Source organism: Agelaius phoeniceus, chromosome 12, assembly GCF_051311805.1.
Source record: "Agelaius phoeniceus isolate bAgePho1 chromosome 12, bAgePho1.hap1, whole genome shotgun sequence".
NCBI classification, from domain to species: domain Eukaryota; kingdom Metazoa; phylum Chordata; class Aves; order Passeriformes; family Icteridae; genus Agelaius; species Agelaius phoeniceus.
The window spans coordinates 22,186,011-22,210,034 of NC_135276.1; the positions used below are offsets into that span (position 1 = coordinate 22,186,011).

General features: G+C 40.3%; 1 protein-coding gene and 1 non-coding gene across 4 annotated transcripts in view; both read left to right on the forward strand.

The window, feature by feature from the left end:
• AP1G1 (adaptor related protein complex 1 subunit gamma 1) overlaps positions 1-24,024 on the forward strand; it is a 38,008-nt gene that overhangs the window by 4,188 nt on the left and 9,796 nt on the right. For all 3 annotated transcript variants that reach the window (XM_054640630.2, XR_013183981.1, XM_054640633.2), the window contains 15 exons: positions 4,829-5,032; positions 9,325-9,449; positions 11,578-11,719; positions 12,930-13,026; positions 13,858-13,934; positions 16,107-16,202; positions 16,665-16,745; positions 16,990-17,088; positions 17,496-17,551; positions 17,968-18,081; positions 21,165-21,305; positions 21,626-21,680; positions 22,770-22,892; positions 23,196-23,285; positions 23,784-23,911. In XM_054640630.2, coding sequence (XP_054496605.1) covers positions 4,832-5,032; positions 9,325-9,449; positions 11,578-11,719; positions 12,930-13,026; positions 13,858-13,934; positions 16,107-16,202; positions 16,665-16,745; positions 16,990-17,088; positions 17,496-17,551; positions 17,968-18,081; positions 21,165-21,305; positions 21,626-21,680; positions 22,770-22,892; positions 23,196-23,285; positions 23,784-23,911 — 1,625 coding nt within the window. In that variant the 5' untranslated portion in view covers positions 4,829-4,831. Of the gene's footprint in view, positions 1-4,828; positions 5,033-9,324; positions 9,450-11,577; positions 11,720-12,929; positions 13,027-13,857; positions 13,935-16,106; positions 16,203-16,664; positions 16,746-16,989; positions 17,089-17,495; positions 17,552-17,967; positions 18,082-21,164; positions 21,306-21,625; positions 21,681-22,769; positions 22,893-23,195; positions 23,286-23,783; positions 23,912-24,024 lie in introns of those variants that run through there.
• On the forward strand, positions 19,479-19,565 carry LOC129125610 (small nucleolar RNA SNORD71). Its single transcript, XR_008534975.1, has one exon. It is a non-coding gene; the product is annotated as a small nucleolar RNA SNORD71 (small nucleolar RNA).

Below are 24,024 nucleotides of genomic sequence, written 5' to 3' on the forward strand. Positions count from 1 at the left end.
AGTGTTTAAGGACTATCCTTTGTCTTTACTCTGCAATTCCTGATAGAGGAATAAAGCTTAACTAAAGCACTTGAGCATTTTCAAGGTGGGTTTTGATAATATTAGGTGTGTGTTGTAAATATAAGAGGTGACCCATTGTATTTGAATGTGGCTGTATTCTAAGAGAGATTTCTGGTGAAGTTCTATACACAAATGTTTTTGGTATAATGGCCTGTTGAATAAAATATTTAACTTTCAAATGTGACAAGCTTCCACTAGTAACAGACCATATGAAAAGGGGAAAACAGTAATTTATCAGTACAATTTAAATGAAAACTAAATGGTGTAATTCATGAAGATTTTTGTTGGGTTTGGTTTGGTTGTTTTTTTTCCACTTGTGTATAGTAGGAATGAGTTACACAAAGAGAGAGAATGCCTTTTTATTAGTTCATGGGAAGGATTCCTGAACAGCAGAGGGAGGAGGATCACTGAGGCGACACCTTTCCTAATCTCTGGATTTCAGGAAAGAAGCTGGAATTTTTTTTTTTCTAAGGAACTTAAACACCAGCCACCTATACAACTTGAACTAATCTGAATTAGGTCTCCGACTCTCTCAGAGGTTTTGATCTTGATAGTATGTTCTTCTAAGGAGCAAGGCTTTTGAAATTAGAAGAGGAAAAAAGATCTCATAAGGTTGAAGAATTCTGTGTTCAACACTACCAGATATTGTAAATATTAACAGTAGGCTCTTTTCAAGTATTTAGAAATCATCTCTGATTCTTGGAGCTTGTAATTAGCAAAGAAATGGCTAAAGGAAACTCCTGTTTTCAACCCAAGGAGGAAATAGGTAACAACTTCTACAAACTGCCTTGTCATTTATGTTCATGTGCAAAGAGTAAAAGAATGTGTCTGTACTGGTGAAAAATGTTAACTAATCCCGAAGAACAAGATTTGCTACTTTGGAGGAAGTTCTAAGAAGCACTTAGGCACCAGCTAAAGGGAAGCTCCACTGTCTGCTGTTGCTAGATGATACAGTTATCCTCCCTTTGTTGCAGTAAAGGTCTGTTGGCATTACAATAGGCTTAGGAATTGCTGAAACTAGGTAAATGTTAATCTCTTCTGTAATGTTTCTGAATTTAATTGTTCTTGTGTCCAAAGTTTCTTCTCATCTGCAGTAACTACTGCTTACGCATACTTGAAATGTCTGAAACTCAAAACTGATGAGATTTCCATGAGTATGATGATGAGTATTAGCATGCAGAAGAATCTTAAAGTCGCTGAAGGCAAAGAGCAGGTACCTGATGCAAGAATTTTTGATGTTAAGAGAACATTTTCTTGCGGAGGGGAAAAAAACAATGTGCTGCATTGCATGGGAATTACCTCGTATTGAAATACTGGAGGAATGTACGTAAGAAGAGCTCAAGCTTCAAGGATAAACATGTAGGGTGATTTGTGAGGGGAAGATGCTATTTTACATAGATGGGTGCAAAACCTTTTGTATGGGATGGATTCAAAGGTATATTAAAAGCTGAACGATTTGATATTGACTAAAAACAAGTATGTAGTTGCAGCACAAGGCTAGAAGTCCTTTTTCTGAATATTGGAAAATAAATCACAGCCCTGTCTTTTGTCCTTTTGTAATCCTTCATCAGAGCAGGTCTGAATTTTTCTGTTCTCATCAGGCAGGGAGTGTGTGTGTGTGAGATACAGTTGCTCTTAGTCCTTTGGGTTAGACTGTCCGTGTAACTGTGTTAGCTGTTACACAAGTGAGAACAGCAGGAAGCCTCAGAAATTGTTTTTTGGGTCTTACTCATCAATCCTTGCTTTCTGAAGTGTTGGTTCTGCTTGCTTTCCTGTGATTATGAAGGGAGGAGAAAAAATAATCTTTACAGTGTGCCTTGTTAATTCTTTATTTATGCAAGGGTATTTGTAAATACTGACTATTCACTTTTTTCAATATCTGAATGATGTTAGATCTTCAGTTTGTCGTCACAGTACCTGCCTTTTTGGTAAGACAGGAAGTCCTGCCTAAACACTGGAGAAGGATGAAAAAAAAGTATTCATAAAAAGCTGTACTTCACATATATAGTAACGTTGTTGAATTCTGTTTTTCCCTTGACCAGAACTATTTATGCAGTATTTCCTTTTATTTTCTGCTGTCCAGGGCCAAGCTTAAGATGCTGAAGCCTTCCATGGGCATACCTACAGAAAGTTTTTGGTCCACTGGCAAGGAAAGGAGTGGGCTTGTACAGGTCACAGGCTGCAGATATCAGTGTTCAGCAGTTTATAAACCTTCAGATATAGAGTGAGAACAAAACAGCTTTTGTGATATCTAAACAATTTGTTGGCAAACCTCAGTTTGTTTGCAGGTTGTGTTAGTGTTTCAAAAACTTTGTAAAGAACAATTCCTTTAAAATAAAGGAGTCAGTCATGTTTGTAATAGGTAGACTAGTAGTAGCCACTGCTTTTCTTGTTAGGAACAGCAATGTTGTAGATAAACTTAACTAGGGTGCAGAGCCATAGCATAAGTGTGGATTCATGCTGGAGTGAACCTTTCACCTCTTTTCCAGCCCACCTGAGGTCTCCCAAAGCCGCATGTTCTCACTGCTGCCTGTCTGTGCACAAGCCAGGCTGGTGTGCCTGGGGCCGGCTTTCGGGAGGAAGGCGGCAAAGCTGGTTTTTGTGCACGCAGGTTGGTGCACTGTACCTGGAATGCCAGTGTGAACACAGTGGAAGGACTGGACTCACCTTTTTCAGCATGAGGGATCTTAGTGATTATGAAATTATCGCCTGTGGGCTGCGGAGGAATATTTCTGCAGTAGCACTTTTATCTTTGTAACTTCTGCTCAATTTTCCAACAAGAATGTGGCTTATCAAGATCAGTTTAGAATTATGTGGTATGTATGTGTAGTAGACGAGTCTAGGCTTAAAAATTCAACACTTAACATGGACAGTTGTCACCCAGGAAAGAGATTTTTGCATTTATGATACTGTTTTGAAAAACACAAGCTGAGTACTTTGCCACAATCGAAACTCCACAGAGTGTTACCAATTTTCAGGAAAATAATAGTGAGGCAAAAAAATAGAAGGCATTTTATATAAATACATTAATATGACATCTACCCTTAAGTGCTACATGCAGCATATCACTTTTGTTCCCCTTGAGAAAGGATGTAGAACTGTATTACATGAAGGCATGGCAGCAAAGGAAGTGGTCATGGAAGGGCTTGTTCTGGAGATGGATTTCTTATTTTTCCCTGACTATTTCTGTTATGCTTGTTAGTGCAGCATGAGTGCATAGCAACCATTAATTTATTCATATCACACTAATGTGAGGAAGTGTTGTGAATTCACATGGAGAGACAAGACAAAAGTAAGGATTAATGTGTCCAATAATCTTGACCCAACACATCAGCATTTTGGGACAAAGTTTCCTTATGCAAGAAGAATATCTCTGCTCTTCCATTTTCAAAACTGAATGTTTTGTGTCTCTGTAAATTCAAGCTTTTTAAAGTATGAAGATGGGGAACTTAAATATGAGGAGTCTACATGGTTTGGCTGAAGAGGCCTAGTGTATGTATGAGTTTGTAATCAAGACTCGGAGCTGCCTTTGTCTGGCTTACTGTAAGGCCACCTTTTCACTTGTACATGCATCTCTCTCTGCTTTTCTGCAAGCAAAGAAATCGCGTTAGCTCTGTGTTCCAGCCTCTCTGTTCAGTGGCATCATGTAAGCCAGTTAAGTGCAGCACCTGAATGCACATCTTTTTCTTATATGGCAGTGCTTAAACTGTATGGCACAGTATTCAGGGGGAATGGTGATCCAGACAAAATCTCTAGCAGACTGACATGGCAACTTCTTACAAGTTGGTCTGATACCTTATCAGAAGGGCTCAGTTCTGTTCAAACGCTGGCATCGATGAAAGAAGGTTGTAAAGATGTTTATATAGTCTGAGCTCCCCGAAAGTCAGAAGTCTGCTTTGGTGAACATGAACTAAAAAAGTTCAACTGTTAAACATAAATCCTAAAGTTTGGGTTCTGTTTGATAGCCACTTTCCTCTTAACAGGAACTTGGTAGACTAAATTGCTCTGTGGGTCAGATGACTCCATCGGTATTCCATCTGATGAGGGGAAACAACTCCGTGTTCTTGTATACACCTTTCATACCCATACTGCCAGACAGTAATGGCACAGGCTTGTTTGTTTCACAAAGGGTTGTCCTAATTGGGGTGTAATGAAAGGATGATGTAAACCTGATTATTTCTATTTGAAGCAGGATTCTCTGAAATATCCACACACCTAAGATTGCTCTTCATTTGCTTTTCTGCTGACTTCCACACTTCTAAGAAGGAAGTGTGTATGGCACAAGTTAGCAGGTTTTCTGAAGCATAGCCATCTGAAATGGCCGCTTAGATGAAATCTTGTGCAAGTTGTTAAACAGAGGTGTGTTTTGTAGAGGATTTCTGTCCCCAAGTTGTCATGATTCTGGGATCATTTGTCTTTGGAGCCTGGCTTTTCTGGAGAGAGGCAAATGATGTGAATATGAGAGTACCTTGCAGAGTGCTGTTCATGCCTGTTTCAGGTGGGGAATCATGTTATGTTCATTTGACAGCTGGCTCAAATTGGAGTAATTCCCATTTCTAAGGTTCTGGAAGAGCAGATGTGAGGTACAGTGAAGTCCTCAGGTTCTCAAGTTTACTCTTAGCCATGCTACTGAGGTAGCCTACATTTTCTTCATTCTTTTACTTACATAGTTGAAGAGTAAGAAAGAAAAAAGAATACATGGAAGTGTGAGACCCTTATGAAACCTTTAGAGACAGTAAAAGTTTTACAGTCCTCTTTCTTCTCTCAGAGGATGCCAGCCCCCATCAGACTGCGGGAGTTGATCCGGACCATCCGGACAGCAAGAACCCAGGCAGAAGAGCGTGAGATGATCCAAAAAGAATGTGCTGCTATCCGGTCATCCTTCCGAGAGGAAGATAACACATACCGATGCAGAAACGTGGCAAAGCTGCTGTATATGCACATGCTGGGATATCCTGCGCATTTTGGCCAGGTAGGTTAAAATTTAGTGCCTTCTGTGCATAAGCCAGTCTGTCTTCTGTGTTTTGGGCACATTAACTTGTTCAGAGCATTCCTAGGTGCAGTTCTTCTTCACACCTTTGGGCTGTTTTGAGGTCTGTTTTCACGTATGTTCTGAACCTATGTTAGTTAGTTTAGACTTCATTAGTGATATTTGCTGTTTGGGGCTTACATATTTTGTTTTGAAACTTGAGGTTAGTCTGCTTTTGCCATACTATCTCCTCCTCACCATCCCTGTTTCTGCAGAGCAGTAGTGCTTAAACCACAGTCCAAGACATAGGGATGTTTTTAGATTGGATCAAAATAGCACTTCGGAGTTCTGTCTCTGAAAAATACCACATAGCTCAAAGGAGGTTCTATGCCCTTTTCCATATAAAGTAATGTATTTGAGACAGAAAAGAGCTGCTCTGTTTCTGGCAATCAGAAGCTGGTGTTCCTTATCCCCATCTTAGTCAGGTGACATGGAGAATGCAGGTGTGAGTTTTCCATCTCTTGGCTTATTTTTGATGTGCTGTTTTTGACAGAAATTTTAGGGAAAGGAGACAGAAAGATGGAAGCTCTTGATCTACAAGGTGTCCCTCAGGTTAGCTTTGTTTAGTCTTTGGGTTAGGGTGCATAGGGGGCATAGTTTTGCTTAGAAGTCAGTAAGTGTCCTGTTAGTAGTAATCTAACCTAGGTCTTCAATAAAGCTTAAATCAGTCAAATTGTTGTATCCCTTCAAGTAGCTTCATGTCTTGTGTGTCTGTCCATTTGTGACTGAATTTACCAGTCCTAATATGTCTGAAACAGTAAGCTCAAATCAGTGAAATCAAATTGCAGATAGTTAGGATTAGTGAGTTTGGAGTTTGGGCTCTGCTATAGCATATGAAGTGCCTCATCTTACTTCTATATGATTGGATTATTCTCTTAGGGTAAAGAGTTTTGAAAAAGAGCAAGTGAAGTTGTGTATTATTCTGTTCTTAGCACTATTCATAGCCGGGCTCTCTGGTCCAAGGGAGAAACTTCCTGTCACAAAAATTAATTATCTTGGGGCCTTAAGAATGATGAAAAGTGTTACAAAAGCGTCATCTAGAATTTCAACGTTTGGCTATGTTAAGAGCAAAATTTCGTTCTTCTATCTTGTTGCTCAAGTATTTAATCCCATCCAAGGAAGATTATAATTTGCCATTTAGTTTAATGATTTAATTTACCATTACTAAGTCAATTTACTAATTTACCATTACTAACTAAAGCAGAAATTTTCAGTTTCTGCTTTGGTTAGTAATGGTAAATTCGCTGTTAATGAAAGAAGGCTAAAGCAGATTGTTCAGTATCTGTTATTGCCAGGCTTGCTACATCTTGAAAAGAAGCATCTATTCTGACTATTTGGAGAGCAGAGTACTTCATTCAATGCCCTTGGTTCTCTTGTAATTCATCAGCGCATTTTCAGGAGGGCCCAATGCTGAAAAGGGTTTTAAACAAGTGTTCTGCAAGAGAGTGAGTTAGAGAACTTTGCATGTCCTTAACACTTATCACTGGAGGGAATCTTTCAAGGTGCTACTGTTGTATAGGAGTATAGTTTGTGTGAGCTGGGGACCTGTTGAGGACACAGGCTCTACCAACAGTGGAGTCTTGCAGATAGACAGTCCTGCAATGTAGACAGTAAGCTTCTGAGAGTGATAGGATAAATATGCAGGAAAGAAGTTTTGCTAAAAAACAGGAGAGCCACAAGTGGCGTTACAGTCTCTTTTAAAGCTGTAAGCACACAGCAGCTAACAGTCTGGGTAACCAGGAGTGAGTGGTTGGTCTACTTCTATCCAACCCAGGGCTCCACAAATTTGACCTGGGATATCTTGTACACAAGTATGAGAATGAGCGCTGTATTTAGCCAGTGCATGCTGATATGCACTGGATGGCATGCTGTCTCCTGAGCATGTGCAAATGCTGTTTGTGCGAGTTTGGAAGTCGTCAGACAGCCTGGACAAATGGTCAGATAACTTTATTATTATTGTCATTGTTTCTATTTGAAAAAAAATTGCAGTTGGAAGAGTGCCTATGTCAGTAAAAGCTGGGTCAGTTGTAGTCTGGTTACATGCCAGTAGTATCTGTTACAGTGGTGATGTAGCAGATTTTAATTGTTCCTTTGAATGAAATGGATTTAACAGTATCAAGATTTTTTCCACTAATTACACCTAGTAAGAGCTTCAGCTGATCATGTTTCTTAGTATTGCTGTGCATGAATCTAGTTTGCGTGTGCTTCTATACGAGTTAAGCAAGTACTCATCAGCCTTTCATGGGGTAAATTTCACTAATACATTTCTAGTACTTTTGAATTTAAAATATATCTTAGAGTATCTGTTGCAGTCATCAGTTTTCTTACGCTCTTCCTCAGTCATTCATCTTCTGCCTTCATTGGCTCTTACTCTGTAGCTTAGGTGTCATCAATTTTATGTTGCGTTTTTGCGGAGGATTGTATAAGTATCTTGTAAACCCAGGAAAGAAGGTTGTTTCAGAGGTGCATTATTCTTTTACAGAAAGCACTGGAAACATGAGAGCTTGATATCTAGTGTTCTGTATATTATCTGTGGCTGATCTCGGGCATTTGGGCAAATGCAGTTATCTTTGTTGCAGAGGACTGGTCTTATTGTTCAGAGGTGTTTATTCGAGGTTTTCATCCCATTTAGCCTTGCAGACTGAACTCAATTTCTTTCAAGCCTTTTGTTCCCGATTTGCCATCTTTGCAGTAGCTGGGCTTTTGCATATGATAACAATGTCAACAGCTGAGTGTGCGTTCTAATGCCATGTGGTCATGAGAACTTGCAGGATGGGGACTAGGCCATAGCACTTTCTTTCTCTGGCACTTCACCTTTAATTTTCTTACCAATATACTGTGCAACTTTACTCTTGTTGATGTGTGTGTTTCTTGCATCTCACCTGTGTCTGTTGCCCTGTTCAAGCTTCTGTCTAGCTGAAGATATGAATCCCTTTTCCTGACACCTCTTGTCTTTGCCTGTGTGTGGTCCCTTTGCTATGGATCTGTTGCCAGCTCTCTGTGACCCCTCCTCAGACCTATTGTGTATGCTTATTTGCTGCCCCAGCTAGTAAAGCAGACTTACAGAAATTGTTTGTGAGGGATAGAACTCTACTTCCCTGTCAGGAAAGTAGACATAGATTATAATTGATTATCTGTTACAGAAAACTATTTTAGTGCATTGTAATGTCAGAATATCTCTGTGGTGGATGGTGTTTGTTTTTCAAAGTGTCAGATGTAAAAATGAGCTGGCAGTTAAATTTTAAATTAGCAGAGTGCAGGTGAAAACTATGTATGTTGTCTTGGGAATCTCTTCTGTGCTATTGATCACAGTTGCCATTTCTACAGGGGGAAAGGGAAACTTGTAGTGACTGGAATGCACATGATTTTAGTAAACTTCTGGTGTTCAGAGATTACAGAGGCGTGCGAAAACATAACTATCTCTGACAATCTACTTTTTGCCTAGATAGCAAGTTAGTTACAGATCACAATAAACATAACCTGGTTTTAGAGTCATAGAATCCTAAAATGGTTTGGGTTGAAAGGTCATCTAGCTCTAACTGCCGTGGGCAAGGACACCTGCTAGTCCAGGTTGTTCCAAGCCCAGTCCAGCCTAGCCTTGAACACTTCCAGGGATCCAGGGGCAGGCACGGCTTCTCTGGGCAGCCTGTGCCAGGGCCTCACCATGCTCACTGCCAAGAATTTCTTCCTAATATTGAACCTAAACTTGCCCCTTTTTCCATTTGAAGTCATGACCCCTTGTCCTATCACTACATGTCCTTGTTTTGGCAGCTTACAGAGCATTGATCCTCTTCCTAGTAGGTAAATTGAACCTTATAAGTTTAGTTAAAAAATTTTATGTGCATATCAAACATGACACATGATCTAGATTTCCAGATCTTTATTATTTTGAGTTTACTGATGTATCTTTCCTCTCTATCAATGTGCTATCATTTACTTTTGTGGTCTGACATTAACCAACATATCTGGTATATCTGAGGTCATGGAGGACCGACAGTGTCTGACCACTTCAAGGCACTGGAGCTGCTAATGATCTTCTTGCTGGCTTTGTTGGAACTTTAGCCAGGTCATTTAATCTTTCTTGGTTTTCCACATCACCAAAATGGAAACCGAATACACCTTTAAAAGTGTACTCTGAGATACATACGTTACTACACATCAAAGTTCAAACTGTTTCTTCTCTAGCTAAGAAGTCGTTTTCAAGCTAATTATGTCTTTTTTTTCTTTTTTTCCAGTTGGAGTGCCTCAAGCTTATTGCGTCTCAGAAATTCACAGACAAGCGCATTGGGTATTTAGGTGCCATGTTGCTGCTGGATGAGAGACAGGATGTTCATCTTCTTATGACCAATTGCATCAAGAAGTAAGGGTACCACCCCTCCATCAAACGATGATTTGAGGTTTCAGTATCAGAAAGTATCCTTCTGACAGTGATACTTAGAGTATTTTAGGGTTTTTCCTTTGTGTTAGAAAACTGGTGCCTTGAAATTGTTGTGTGCTGTTGACCATAAAAAGGCTGTTGTTGTAGTGCTCTGTATTGGGCCATCCTGTCTAGCTTCTTTAGTGGGACCAGAATATAAAATTGCATTGGTTTTGAAGAGGCATATGTAGCAAGCAACACATGTCCTGTGTGTTTGTTTGCTTCTGCTGACCAACTCTGAAGAATTGTCAAGGAACAAGGCTATGTATCTTGCTTTCTTTTTAAAATGTAATGGTCCTGACGAATGGTTTTCATTGGAAGCAAGGCTGCAGCTTGGGATGTGCTGTCATTTTGCTGAAATCAGACAAGAGGGGATGGGAATGACTATTTTTTTCATACTTCTCTCAGCAAAGCAATGTTAAAGTGGGACTTTCTTACATCATAGTTCAGTGGGTGATGATGAGTGTGTTTTCTTTTCGAGATGGATTGGAGCAGGTATGGAACAGCTGGGTTCTGGTTGACCTACCCAAAGGTTGAGTGTGGTGTACTGGTTTTTATTATTATGTACTTATGTATGTATTATTAGCACTTAAGTATCTCAGGTATTAGCAAGTAAAGTATTGATCTTCAATTAGAATGTGGCCTCAAAGTGCTTTAAAAGAAACTTGACAAAACTGTGGGCCTGAGGATCTGCTAACTTTGAACCTAGCATCCAGGAGACAAGATTTTCGTCTAAAGATCTTTCATTGAAGTGCTATACCTGTGAGGTGCTTCCATTAGAACCAGGGTTTATGCTACAGTGAATTTGGTAAGGGTGTAGTGAATTTTAACTGGAAATGGGTCAGATGGAAGCTGAGCAAAAATGGTGGACAGCTTCCCATCATCTTCTGGGTTGTATATTGCTTTCTCCTTCGGCTTCTATATCTGCCATTGTGTCTTGCTTTTATCTAGACATTAAGGGATTTATTTATGGCATTGTTTTTTAGTGTTTCATAGCGAGACCCAGATTTTTGAGACGAAAAGGAAAGCAACCTCTTGAAGCATGTACTTGTGATACGCACAGCTTTATATAGCTGCCAAAAAATTGATAAAGGAAGGAAACAAAAAACCAACCTATTTAAGAGCATGTGCTACCTGTTCCTTCATCTGCATGTTGCCATAACTGCTTCATGTTACAACTAGAATACTGTCTTTGCATTCAGCACCTCTTGCATGTTTGATTCAGAACCACTTCTTTCCTCAGCTCTTCCATCTTGCAGTCCCCAGCTCTCGTTGCCTCCCAAACCACGAACTGTATTTTTTACTTTCTTCAGCATTGAATCCTGGGTGCTGTGGCAACCTTAGTACCAAACACAGATGGAAAAGTGGTGTAGAATTTGATTTTCAAGGCTGTTGGGATTGCCATGTAGAAGCTATATTGTCTTGTGCTTAGTGTGACATTGTAGCTGGCCTTATGAATAGCATCTCCTGTTAGGTAGTTTAGCTTCGTAGTGACCACTTTTCACAACTTCCTTAGGCATATGAATAGGAAAAATTGCTGAACAGAATTCTTGTATGAATTATTTTCAAGGTGTGCGGATGGTGGGGTTTGTGGGTTTTGGTAAGGATAGAGAATATTTTTGCACAGTTTTTTTCTATACTGTTTGGTTTGTAAATGCAGAAGCTAAAGCCTGTTGTAGAACATATTTAAACTGGGACAGCCCACAGTGTCACTGCTGGTCTGTACTTTGCATGCAAGTTCCAAAGCTAAAACCATATTAAATGGAATTCTGTATAGTCTTCCCTCTTCTCAGCTCAATCCCTGGATACCCTGACAGGTCAACCTGATAGTTAAACCAAGTATTTTTATCTTTTTAATTGAGGATTCTAAGTAGAATGAGTAGCAAACCCTGTGGTACATGCACTCAAAGCTTTGATTGATCCTGAGTTGTGCTCCCACAGAGCTGTGAATCCAGAAAGTTCTTTCAGCCATGTGTTGCTGGATAGATGACTCTAGCTGTAGATGCCCTTTTTTTGTGTGTTCAATTTCTGTGTGTGCATGCTGATTGACTTTTTTTGTTCTCCTTTGCAGTGACCTTAATCACAGCACGCAGTATGTGCAGGGGCTGGCACTTTGTACTCTTGGCTGCATGGGCTCCTCAGAAATGTGCAGAGACCTTGCAGGAGAGGTGGAAAAGCTCCTCAAAACTTCCAATTCCTATCTTAGGAAGAAGGTACTTCAGGAAACTTTTGAATACTTTGTTATGGATTAAAAGGCAAGATTGCTTGAACACCTTGTTAATATCTGGAATACTAGATGACTGAGATCACACTGAGTGAATATTTTCCCAGTGTGCAAGACAGAGCTCAAAACTCCCTGTCTGTTAATAGCAGGAATGTAAGTAAGCCTCTAAAAGATAAGCAAGCATCCATTTGGCGAGGCAGTTGCTTCTGTTTTTGCACTCTTCTCCCATAATGTTATTGGTGATAATGTGAACGCTTGCCCCCTCCTGGACATTAGCCTCAAAATTCTGGTCACCAGTTTGATTTATCTTCTCAGATAAGAGAAGACCCTGGTTATTAACAATGCAGGCTGGTATCAGAATATTTGAACCTATTTGATGTCTTCTGTTGATGATGGTAACAGTAGTATGAGAACTAGAAGGGTTAAGGTCTTGAAATGGACAAACACTTATAAATTGTCTCATTTCTGTAGCAAATGTGCCATAGCATCAGTGAAGTGTGATTGCCCCTATTCTTTTAGGTTTATTTATTGATAAGTCTTGGTGGGAGTGTGAAGCACTAAGATTTAGGAAGAGATGCATTGTTACTCCTTTGTCTAGTGCTAGATCTAGAGAGAGTTTGGAGAGAAGGCAATGCCAAGAGGTCTTGCTGTGTTCTGGAAAGAGGCACTTGATTTTCAGGCAGTTGCAGGGAATAGTGTCTCCTGTTGCTTCTCCATCCTAGAAGAAATAGGCACGTGTTTTTTCAAAAAACCCTGGAAATGTAGTTTTGTTTCTCATAGTACCCACCACCTCCAGGAGGAAGTTGTTTTTGGGGGAAGGAGGGAAAGTAAATAAGCCATAATTTTACAGTAAGTTTAATTATTTTTTTCCAATGCATTATCTCCTTCCCAGCAAGAAGAAGACAGGCTGAAGTAGCCCTATTAAAGGCAGAGCTGCTTTGCAAATAATAGCACTTCTTATGTGAATAATGTAAAAATGAACCATTACTAGGGGGAGTATTAGTTTGTAGTTCAGTGCTCCCCATTTATTGAACTCTCTTCTGGAATGCTGTTGAGTAACACTTGTAATAGAGAGATGAAAAAATGTGCCAGGCCTTTGTTTATCATGAAGATTGTTATAGTTCCCACTGTGCTAGATATTCCCAAAATAGGTATTGTTGTCTTTGCAGTGTGTAGTAAAAAGTGTTTTTCCTATCCAGGCAGCACTGTGCGCTGTTCATGTCATCAGAAAGGTGCCTGAACTTATGGAGATGTTCCTGCCAGCCACCAAAAACTTGCTGAACGAGAAGAACCATGGTAATAGCTGAGATTGTACTTAGCAAGGCTAGGCCATTCTCTAGAGGATCGTGCACTTGCTACCTAAGCCTTTTGTTTGGAGGGAACTTCAGAGGTGTATTTGTATGATTTGTTTCTTTCCATTTCTACACAGTGAATGCAAATGTCATTTAGAAGGAAGAGATGTGTATGACTCTGCTAGTCAACAGGACTTTAACATGGCATAGGTGACAAAAGGAACTCTTTCATTGTGTTTTGATACACTTCAGAGTGGGTGAAATGGGAACATTTGATTTTTATCCTGTACACTGCCTAAAGTGACTCTAAGGAAGCGGCTTCTTAGGCTTCTTAGGAGGTATTATTTTTGTGTAAAAGTCTTTCTTTAAATGGAGTTCTGAGGCCTCCTGAGGAAGGTGACAGAAGGTCTGCTAGGCAACCCAAATCAGAAGAGAAAATCAGAAGGAAGCGTGAGGAACTTGACACCCACAATGCAATTAACACATGCTGTCCCTCTGGAGTCCTACATTTGTATTGAATCATAGAATGGTTGGTTTTAGAAGAGACCTTAGAGGGCAGGAGCCCAACTATGACCATTACTGTATGTTTAGTATGCGAGTTTCTGCAGACCAAGTCCAATTTATCTCCTGCCTTGGCCTTTAATTGCAGCTTTAAGACAGGAGAACATTGCTATCTGCTTTCCCTTGGACACAGCTACAAGATATGATATGTTGAATTCAAGAACATTTTTAATGATTTCCTGTTGTTTCCTTGTGATGTTTATCAAATGTCTAGAGCCAGTGGAATGATGTTAAATGGAGATATATTTTTCTTTCCCCCCTCCCTCACCTTTAGGTGTTCTTCACACATCAGTTGTTCTCCTCACAGAGATGTGTGAGAGAAGCCCAGACATGCTTGCACACTTTAGAAAGGTAAGTGTGAACTGGTAATATTGCAAAGTTAATATTCATGGCCTTCTAGTAAAATCATTACAACTGTTTGGGTGAAGAATTTAATGATATTGTCTGTTTGCTAAATTATTTTTTTAATCATTAAATGTGGGAATTTCATGTGTATCCAGGCCTAATCCCCTTCACCGAGTGGTTAAGTTACAAACAATCAGTCTTAAGATTGTGCTGTAACTCATCCTAGAGTTAGATTTAAAGTTGTCCTTGATGGTCCCTTAGGTTTTTCCTCAATCCTTCTATCTAATTGCATGGTGACACTGGAATCACAAATGAAGTAAGCATAGAGAGTAAGATGAAAAACTGAAGCTTATACCAACACCTGAATGCCTTAACCACAGCCAAACAGTTATATGCACTCAGTTCAAAAACACCCATCTAAATTCTAGTTGTATAGATACCTCATACCTGATGCATACTATGCTACACAATTTTCCATTTTAATTTAGGGGTTTGAGAGTCACTGTCACTCTTCCTCCTCTGGTTAGGAATGTTTGCTTCCCATCAGCCTCCTGACTTCCTTGTGTTGTTTGCTATAATCTGCTGTATTATTGCCATGTGAAAGACTACCGATAGAAGAGCACCTGAAAATTGCCTTGATTGTCATTCTAAATTCTTGATCAAAAAGGAGAAATTGAACAAAGCTGGTAGAACAGAGCAAGCCATTTGGTCCTCTGAAAAGTCTCGAAGGTGTTTGTTTATTTGCATGCCCATTTACTTTCTTCTTTGTCTGTATCATTAGGGATTTAAAACTGTACATTCTTTGGTGCATCTTAGCATTTTGGCATGCATCTTCCCTTGCCTTGCTTGTAAATGTCAAAGCAGGAAAAAAAGTCAGATGAGGTTCATTTTGCAGGTACCATCCCTGCTACTAATTGCTTGGTTAATGTGATAGCTATGGGAAAAGAGAGAAGAGCTGAGTGCACAAAATTTTATCACTGGGGCATTCTTTCTAGCTATTTCTTATAGTTGTTATGCTGTGAATGGTATAACATTGACCTATCCCTAATGCTTGCTTCATCTGTTTTGTCCCTTTTGTCTGTTTGGAATCCTGCTGAGTTAGAATGAAAAGGTAAGAGTTAATTTTTCTAGATGGTGCATGTTTGCCTTGAATCTGTAGATGTTTGTCCCTTGTGAGGCAGTGCCTCTGAATGACACAGCTGTGATTGATGCCACATGCTTAGATCATCTGTACCTGTCTAATGCTCTTTGTGTGCTGGTCTTGTCACTAAATCTCTTCATCCATGGCATCTCTGAATCTCAGTTGCGGCCTTCTGCGAACATCAACTTGCTTTCCTCAAGCCTTCCCTCATTTGAGGAATTCTTGACAGATTTTTCTTTTTTTTTTGTGCCTGTGCAAGTTGTAGCCCTGGGCTTTGTGTTTTGTCTGAATCATGGGGCAACTTTGGGTAATTCCCAGAAAGGAGCAGGACAGCCAGTTAACTGCCTGTAAGAGGCTGTAAAGGCTTTCTGTGCTGCAAGGAGCTACCCAGTCCAACTGCAGTGCTGATAGTCTTCAGCTCATTCTAAAATGAGTGTAATTTGTTTTCCGGAAGATGGGGGCAGGGGTGGGTGGCCCTTAACCAATCTCCACAGCTGTAATTTTTACCTTTGTTCTGTCCTCAGTCCTGATAATTCATGCATGTTGGAAGGCAAAGCAAACGTGAATAAGGATTCCAGGAATGCTCCACTTGTCTGTTACTATGTCTGGAGGGAAGATGTTGCAGCACCCTCCTGTTTCCTCTTTAAGGCAGATACAGGAAGTTGAGGGTTAATTTTGTGTGTTTCATGAAATGCATGTTTTCAGAGGAGTTTGTAGTTCCTGAAGAGCCAAGGTAGGAACAAAAGGAGATGACAGGGAAACTAGGCTGGTTTTCTTTTTACACTATACCACAGATGTAGATTTACTACTTTGAAGACACAATATGGTGCTCTGGTCCCAGCTTAACTGTTTCTAGTTGAGTCTTGGCCAAGCTGGAGGTATTCATAGAGCATCAGCTCTAGGTGTGCAAGTTGAACTTTGTGGAAGAATCCAGAGCCTGACTTGCTTTCAAATACAAGATTTGTTCTTGGACCTTGCTTCAAAGCTGGGGTCAGGGAAACAACAGTGCCCTAATAGGACAACTCTCTTCTTCGCAGCTTGTTCCCCAATTAGTTCGTATTCTGAAGAACCTTATCATGTCTGGATATTCACCAGAGCATGATGTGTCTGGGATCAGTGACCCCTTTTTGCAGGTAAGAACTGATGCAAACAGTGACTGATAGCTTTAATTCTAGGACTCTGTTTTGAGCCTTATGTGTGATGAGGTGGTTACCGCCACACCTGTGTTGATTTTAAGGCTTCTTTGGTCTTCCTTTGAGCTGATTGTGCAAATGCTGTTCATCTGCCCTAGTGAAAGACACCTGCCTTAGTTTAACCAGCAGTTGTAGTGCTTTACCATGTTATGTGACAAAAGAAAGAAGCAGCGCGTATTCATTTTGGAAGGCTGTGCCTGGTAGAGAGGGGACTCTGAACAGTTCTGGCTAGTGGGAAGAAAATAAGCACAGCAGAAGCCTGTTTTTGTTGATAAAGTTCTTACCTGGCATAAGCATTTTGCTTAAGAGTGGAAATCAGCAGCTTCTTTTGCTTTTTTGCCACTACGACCCTCTGTCAAACACTGCCATCCAAGCTTTTCTTTGCTTTGTTTTATAAAATAGGTACGAATCCTGCGGTTACTAAGAATTTTAGGGAGAAATGATGATGATTCTAGTGAAGCAATGAATGATATACTTGCACAGGTAAGGTCTGCAAGGTTGATGATTGGTTGAAACTTTCTCATAGTTTCTTAATAATTTAGGTTCTGCAGCACTAGTGAGGATACAGCTGCTTGCTGTGCTGAGTGAAATTTTGTTGAAAGAGATGAATATTTACAAGTGTGATGCTATTTTGTAGGGGTTGGTTACTTTTGCTGCCTGTTCTGCAGAGCAGCACAAAGGGGATCTGCTTTGAATGCATTGAAGTTATTTTGTTTCCTTTCTGCAGGTTGCCACTAATACAGAAACAAGTAAAAATGTGGGAAATGCCATTCTCTATGAAACTGTGCTGACTATTATGGATATAAAATCTGAGAGTGGCCTGAGAGTAAGTTGCCTTTGCTGTGGCCTTTTCTTTTTCCTAGGATTGTATTAGAGTAATTTGTGTGGAGGACATGAAGCAAGGTTGTTTCACTATAACACAGTTCTGCATCTGACTCTAGATAAGTCTGTAACCTTTGCAGAAAGGGTGCTTGTTTTGGAGGAGAGAGGGTGTTTGGATTTCTTAAAATAAAAACGAAAAGGCAAAATTTCCTGCAGAGTGCATGTCCTGAGTGCAAGTGAGAGCCTGTGATGCATCCCTTAGCATGTCCTCTGCTTCGGCAGCTTCTAGAGCTCTTTTTGGCTAAGAACCGCAATGCTAGTTTTGACATGTTGCCTTTGAAGTCATCATGAAATGATGAAGATAACCAGCAGCCCTTTTAGATCATTGATCTTCCCTAACTCTTTCTGCAGGTCTTAGCCATTAACATCCTAGGCCGTTTCTTATTAAACAACGACAAAAATATTAGGTAAGTTGTACAAAATGTGTTTTGACAACACCCAATTTAAAATATGTGAGAAGCAATTACACAAAGATGATGCTGAAGTAAAGCCTTCCAGGAGACCATGTTGGGATCACTGCTCCTGGGGTTAGTGTGGCTGTTGAGCTTGCTTTTTTCTTGGTGTGTTCTTTTCTCTATGCCAATCTTATCTGTGGCCCTGCCCTTGTTAGTTGATAAGTTGGAGGCATGTTACAATTTCGTGTGGTAGCTCGCCTGTGAAGATAGGTCAGGAAGTCCCCTACAGGGTTTTCATTCATTACCAAGTGCAAGAGAATCCTATTCAGTTGCAAGATAAGACTAGGTTTGGGGCAAGGGGACAGTGTCTGTGCATACAAATTAAATGGTTCCTGTCAGCTACTGATGATCTTATGTCCTGTTTGCAGATATGTAGCTTTGACGTCATTGTTGAAAACTGTGCAGACAGACCATAATGCAGTACAGCGACACCGAAGCACCATTGTGGACTGCCTGAAGGATCTGGATGTCTCCATTAAAAGGTAATCAGATTCTCAGTGAAACAGACTCTTGAGATTGACAGTCTGTGGGAAGTGAGCAGAGCATAGGGGAAAATTACAATAATCCTGGGGAACTGTAAGTGAGACTACTGTGAAGGTATAATACAGTTCCATAATTCAAACAAGATAATGCAGATATACTTCCACCTTCTTTGGAAAGCTGCTGTTACTATTCATGGGGGGAAAAAAATTCTGTTTGCCTGAATTTTTCCAGAATGCAATATCAGTGGAGATTAGATTTGTGTGCTCTCAGCAAGATGGAAAGCCTCTATGCACTATGATTATGATCAAAGCTACTCTGATTTACTCCGTGTTGGTTTTCTTTCCCAGATGAACGGGCAGTGCCATGTTGTCTTGGAGCAGTGTTAAGTCATCCAAATAATGTATTCTTAGATATATTATGGAGTAGTATAATTCAGACTTAATTGATTGCTCAAACAATTTGTGTACAAACCACATCCTTTTATCATTCTTGGTGTTCATTTGTCATTTAAGTAGTGTGTTGCTACTTCTCTGGGCATTGGGAAAGCTTGCAACCTTACTTCTCACCAGAGAAATACTTTGTCTTGTACTCGGTCTTAATTTCTTCCAGTTTATTCTCATTACTTCAGTTATGTTCCTTTTACTCATGATAGTAACTCCCTCCTGTTTCTGTCACTTATGGAAATTCTTGAACTGTTTGGTCTCACTTTGCCCAGCGTATGTGGAAGGCTGCTCTTCTAAACTGAGTCTTTCAGCTTCTTGATTTCTTGTTCTTTATTTCAGAACTCTCTCCTCCTCCTCATTATTCTTTCTGTAACTGGGTTGCAAAGAAAGGTCTGGGCTCAGTGGAGCATACAGCATGCAGTGTTGGGGACAGCAGCATTTTTCCTGCTGCATTTCATAGAATCTCTCTGCTACAGGCCAGAATTCCACTGAGCACTCATCATGTGAATACACCCTCAGAATTGTTCAACCTCTTATTTTCCATCTACTCAAACTGATTAGATACACCATAGATCCTCATTCTGATAGTTATTCTTCAAACTTATGCCCATCTTTGAATCAGCTGTAGATTTTTTTAACAGCTCTTCTCAGACTAACATGTGTAAAACAGGAAAAAAAATGGATTTGTCTTGCTTCTGAAACTTACTTTTAACTGCTATGTACTGGGTATCATGTAATCTCTCTTTACAGTTGCAAACTATCCCAAACCACAAATTTGTATCTTAAATGCTGAGCAAGCCAGGCTGCCATTGTTTGGTGTCAGAGGCAGCATGGGGCTCGGTTGTGGAACAGCAGAGCCTTATCTAGATTTTGGGTAGAAGGCAACAAAAACGTTTTATTGGCACTTGCTAGGAAAACACAGGTAGGCTACAAACAACTGAGCTTCATGTCTGAGTGCTGTTGGAGGATGAAGCCTTTGAGTGATCCATCAGCAGAGCACAATGTTGCCATGCTGACACTCATGCTGCTGACAATGCACTGTCTTCATTGAAGCATTATATTGACTGGATATATGTCAGAGTCCTCGGGCAGCAAGCTTCAAGGACTTGAGGGAAGGACATGATATCTGCTTTTGGTTATCTGAAGCATGGCTTCTGCTCATCATCTTGTAACTGGTGCAGTTCATATTTGGTCCATGTAGCATAATTCAGAATGGCTTGGCCATTTAATTAAAGTCTTTTTTTCTGCTTGATTTGATTAAACTGCATGATTAAGAGCCTTGTGACAGGAATGAACCATGTAATATGACTGAAGGTAAGCAATATGTGCTGAGATAAATGCCTGGTATGAAGACAACATTGTATTCCTGCACAGCTGCAGTATTGATGCATCTGCTATAAAGTGACTGAAATATTAAACATAAACAGGGAAAACTTGTAACCCAGTATGGACAGGTATAAGGGAGTTGGGAACTAGTTGGAAGGATGGAAACAGTTCTAATAATTGTGTAGGTCATCAGCTAAACACAGATTTAAATGTTAAAAGGTAGCAATTTAGTTTGGTATTTCCAACCTAATTCTGAATATCTCTGTATTTTTTCAGTCCCTGGGTACTCGCTGGGTAAAAAGCAAAGTAACACATTTACAATTCACCATTCTGTAAAAATCCTAATTACGATAATAACTAGGAAAATGTAGAGAACTAGTGCTGTCTGGATGTTCTCAGATTTTTGAGAACAAATAGTGTGTGCCCAGTTCCATATTAAAATTCACTCAGGGTTATTTAGCAAGCCTGTTTTAATGCATTTGAATACAGCTGTTGCAAAGTTGTGCAGAAATCAATCACATCTGAAGTTAGTAGTCTTCATTCAAAAATATGGCAGAAGAATGAGACACCTGTGCTAAAGTCAACTACAGAAGCTTCAAGTAGAAGGGTCTGGGAGTAGCCTCTGAGCTCTCAATGTGCACGAAAAGGAATAGCAAGGAGCTAGTACTCTGACTAGTTGTGGTGTCAGCAGGTCTGTGCTGAGGAGGAATAAACAATACCAGGGTAACTTTGGGTTCTAGAAATCTTGTGCTACAGTATAAGAAGCTTTACTGTATCCAGTTTATCCAACTGGATACAGTAAAGCTTCTCAGTTAATATTTTAAATCTCTACTGTATTTGAATCTCTAATATATGGAATTGGAAACAGGTCTGTTCTGGATCCCTGAAGGTGGAGAAAATATGCTGTGGCATGCTTTAATTGTTACAGTTGTTGTGGCATGCTTTAATTGTTACAGGTGTGTGTCAGAAATGACCAGTATTTAATTACACTTGGACAGTTAGACTTTAATCCTGTTGGACTCTGGCTGCTGAAAGATATTGCTAGCCTTAAGCTATCTTTAACATATGGATAGATGTTTCTAGAGCACCCCGTAGCCCCACTCCCCCTTAATTTTTTGGAGAGTGGATATTTGTCTGCTTATGAACAACAAAAAATACTGCGCATTAAATGTGAAGGGCTGTTCTCACAGGATTAGTAAGTATTGATCTCCTCTTAATTAAAAGTTAACTGCATTTTTGTAGCTGGATTTGGGGTTTTTTTACTTCCTTCACTAGGTGAAGTTACTTGATTGGTTTTCTGTCTCTTGCCCTAGGCGTGCAATGGAACTGAGTTTCGCTCTTGTTAATGGGAACAATGTCCGTGGAATGATGAAGGAGTTACTGTATTTCCTAGATTCTTGTGAACCAGAGTTCAAGGCAGACTGTGCATCTGGAATATTTCTTGCAGCTGAAAAGTATGGCGTTGTTTTACTTGCTAATAATTTTTGGTACATCCTCGGGATTGTGAACACCTTTCGTGTTGTTTCTCTCCCTGCTTGTTCCCAAGAGAGAATGTGTTGATTCGTTTCCTCTCTGTTCACTGATTTATGTGTGGTTTGTCAGTTGTAGCCCTCCCTCAGTATTGGTGTCCTTCCTCACAAAGCAGTGGGCCAGGAAGTAACTGAAAGGGGGAGTTCTGATGATGCTGGGTTTCTTTCTGGTGTTGAAGACTGGCAGTTACTGTTCTAACTTTTCTTTGTTTTCTTTGTTAACTTTGTTTTCTTAATTTTGTCAGATATGCTCCTTCCAAGCGCTGGCACATAGACACAATTATGAGAGTCTTAACAACGGTAAGTGAAATTGCCTCTCTTGTGCGTGACTACATAAAATTTTCCTAATTCTGGAGGAAGTTACCATCAAGTTGGAGATGTTTCTAAAGGCTGGCAGATAACAAATGTTAAAATACATAGAGGAAGCGTACTTATGATTAGTCATATTTACTGAGTTTGCATATTTCTGACTGGCTGCCTTGGATCACTGAGTGATTTTTTTTTTTAGAAGAACTGTACTATTTCAGAAACACACAAGAGTAACAGTGTGTAGCAGTGTTTCTACTGCAGTAATCACAGTAGCTTCTAAGGACAGCTCTTGTAGTGTCTGATTCCAATATACAGTCCTTTCAGAGGAGAGTGAATGCAGCCTGGAATGACTTGCAAAGAGAAAGGGGGTGAAGGAGTTTCTTGGAATTACTCCAAGTTGAGTTTATCAAAACTTTTTAATGAAACCGTGTCAACAGCCTTCTAGTTCACCTTCTTTGGGTTTAATTATTACTCTTTTATCTGCTTGAATTTATCTATAAACATCACAGCTGAGGTGGAACTGGAGCAGTGCTTTGGCAACCGAGGGAAGAGATCTTGGTAACTTGGGTAGGCAGTGTGTTCTGTGAGGCAAAGGAATGAGAAGAGATTTATCAGTATGAGTGTTCAAATTTGAGAAGTTCAGAAAGAAATAAGTCGGGCTGGGATGCTCTTTTGTCACCTTGAAACAGAGAGAAGTTTTGTCTGAAGTGAGGATTAATTTCTGTTGGAAGGTTGGCTGTGAGAATTGTTCTCAGATTACTTTCTCCAGGAGAGTAATTGCCTTTTCTTGTCTGCTAGATAAACCACTCATAAGGTTGTATTTATTTCTGCACTCTATCCTCTTGCAGTTTCAGGGTATCTGTAGTGTGGATTTCTCTGAGTATAGCTTCATTTGTTGGTAAATGTACTGTCCTGTACTTCTGCCCCCCTGAGGTTGCTCAAAGTCAACCATAAAGTGCTCATGGATGAAAGGGTTGATTTTTATTTCCAGATGCATCAGGTGGTTTTGTGAAGGGTATCACAGCTGCTGAGTGTTGCTCTAAGAAGGTCGATAGTAAAACCTAACAATTGTTCTTGCAGGCAGGAAGTTATGTTCGTGATGATGCTGTTCCCAATCTGATCCAGTTAATAACTAATAGCGTGGAGATGCATGCCTACACTGTGCAGAGACTCTACAAAGCCATCCTTGGAGATTACTCCCAGGTAAAACCAAACACAGCTGGCTTCAGTTTCTTTGTAGTACTGCAATAATTATGCATGTTTACTAAGCATCTCAGGGAAAGCCAGCATCACATTGTCTGGCTCCAGGGGAGAGACTGCTGAGCAGGTATGTCTTCTATAAGTTCGTGTTCTTTTTAGTTTCTCCAATTCTCTTATGGAATTCTTGATTGAATCAGATAGTCCTCTTTCTTCTGCTGTGGAAGGCTAAGCTTGCCTCTGGAAATGCGGATGGTTTAATTGATCATGCAGGCATCTCTTAGCTTTCTCTGGTTTTTCTTCCAACAGCAACCCCTGGTACAAGTTGCCTCCTGGTGCATAGGAGAGTATGGAGATCTTCTGGTGTCCGGTCAGTGTGAAGAGGAGGAACCAATACAGGTATGCCTTGGGAAGGAGCTGCAACTGCACACCTGGCTGAGGCTGGACCCACTTGCTGCTGGCTAGGTGAAGGGAGTGCTTTCAGCAGTTCCCTAGCACTGATGTCCATGATGGTAATGGACCCTGGACAGGAATCTCCTTCCCCTGCTGCAGGCGCATGGACTGTATAAATACTGGACGTGTGGAGTGTTGCTACAACTGGCAGAATGGTGTGGTTTTAGTGCCAACTGATTTGAAAGAAATCTGCTAGGGTCTTAGTGTATTTCAGTGATAAACCTGCTCTTCAATGTGTGAAACAGGAACTGTATTTTAAAACTCATACCATAAGATCTCCACCTGGATGCGTGTCTCTCACACTCTGAACATAATGTTACAGGCTCAGAGTTGCAGAGGAGTGTGACATGGCCATTAGGCAAGAGACAGGTTTTTACAGTATGGTCTGGAAGGCTTGCTGTAACCTCCTCTCTGTCTTAGCCTAACCTCACTGTACCTTTTCAGGTAACAGAGGATGAAGTTCTTGATATTTTAGAAAGCGTCCTGATATCTAATATGTCTGCATCTGTGACACGAGGCTATGCTCTCACTGCCATCATGAAGCTTTCCACAAGGTTCACCTGCACTGTCAAGTGAGTACCCTTTGGTGGTACACTGCACAGGGCTTTGTTGCAAATATACCGACGTCAGCTGTCTTCAGTAGGAGTATTCCTTGAACGTGTTCTGCTTTTGTGATTTACAAGAG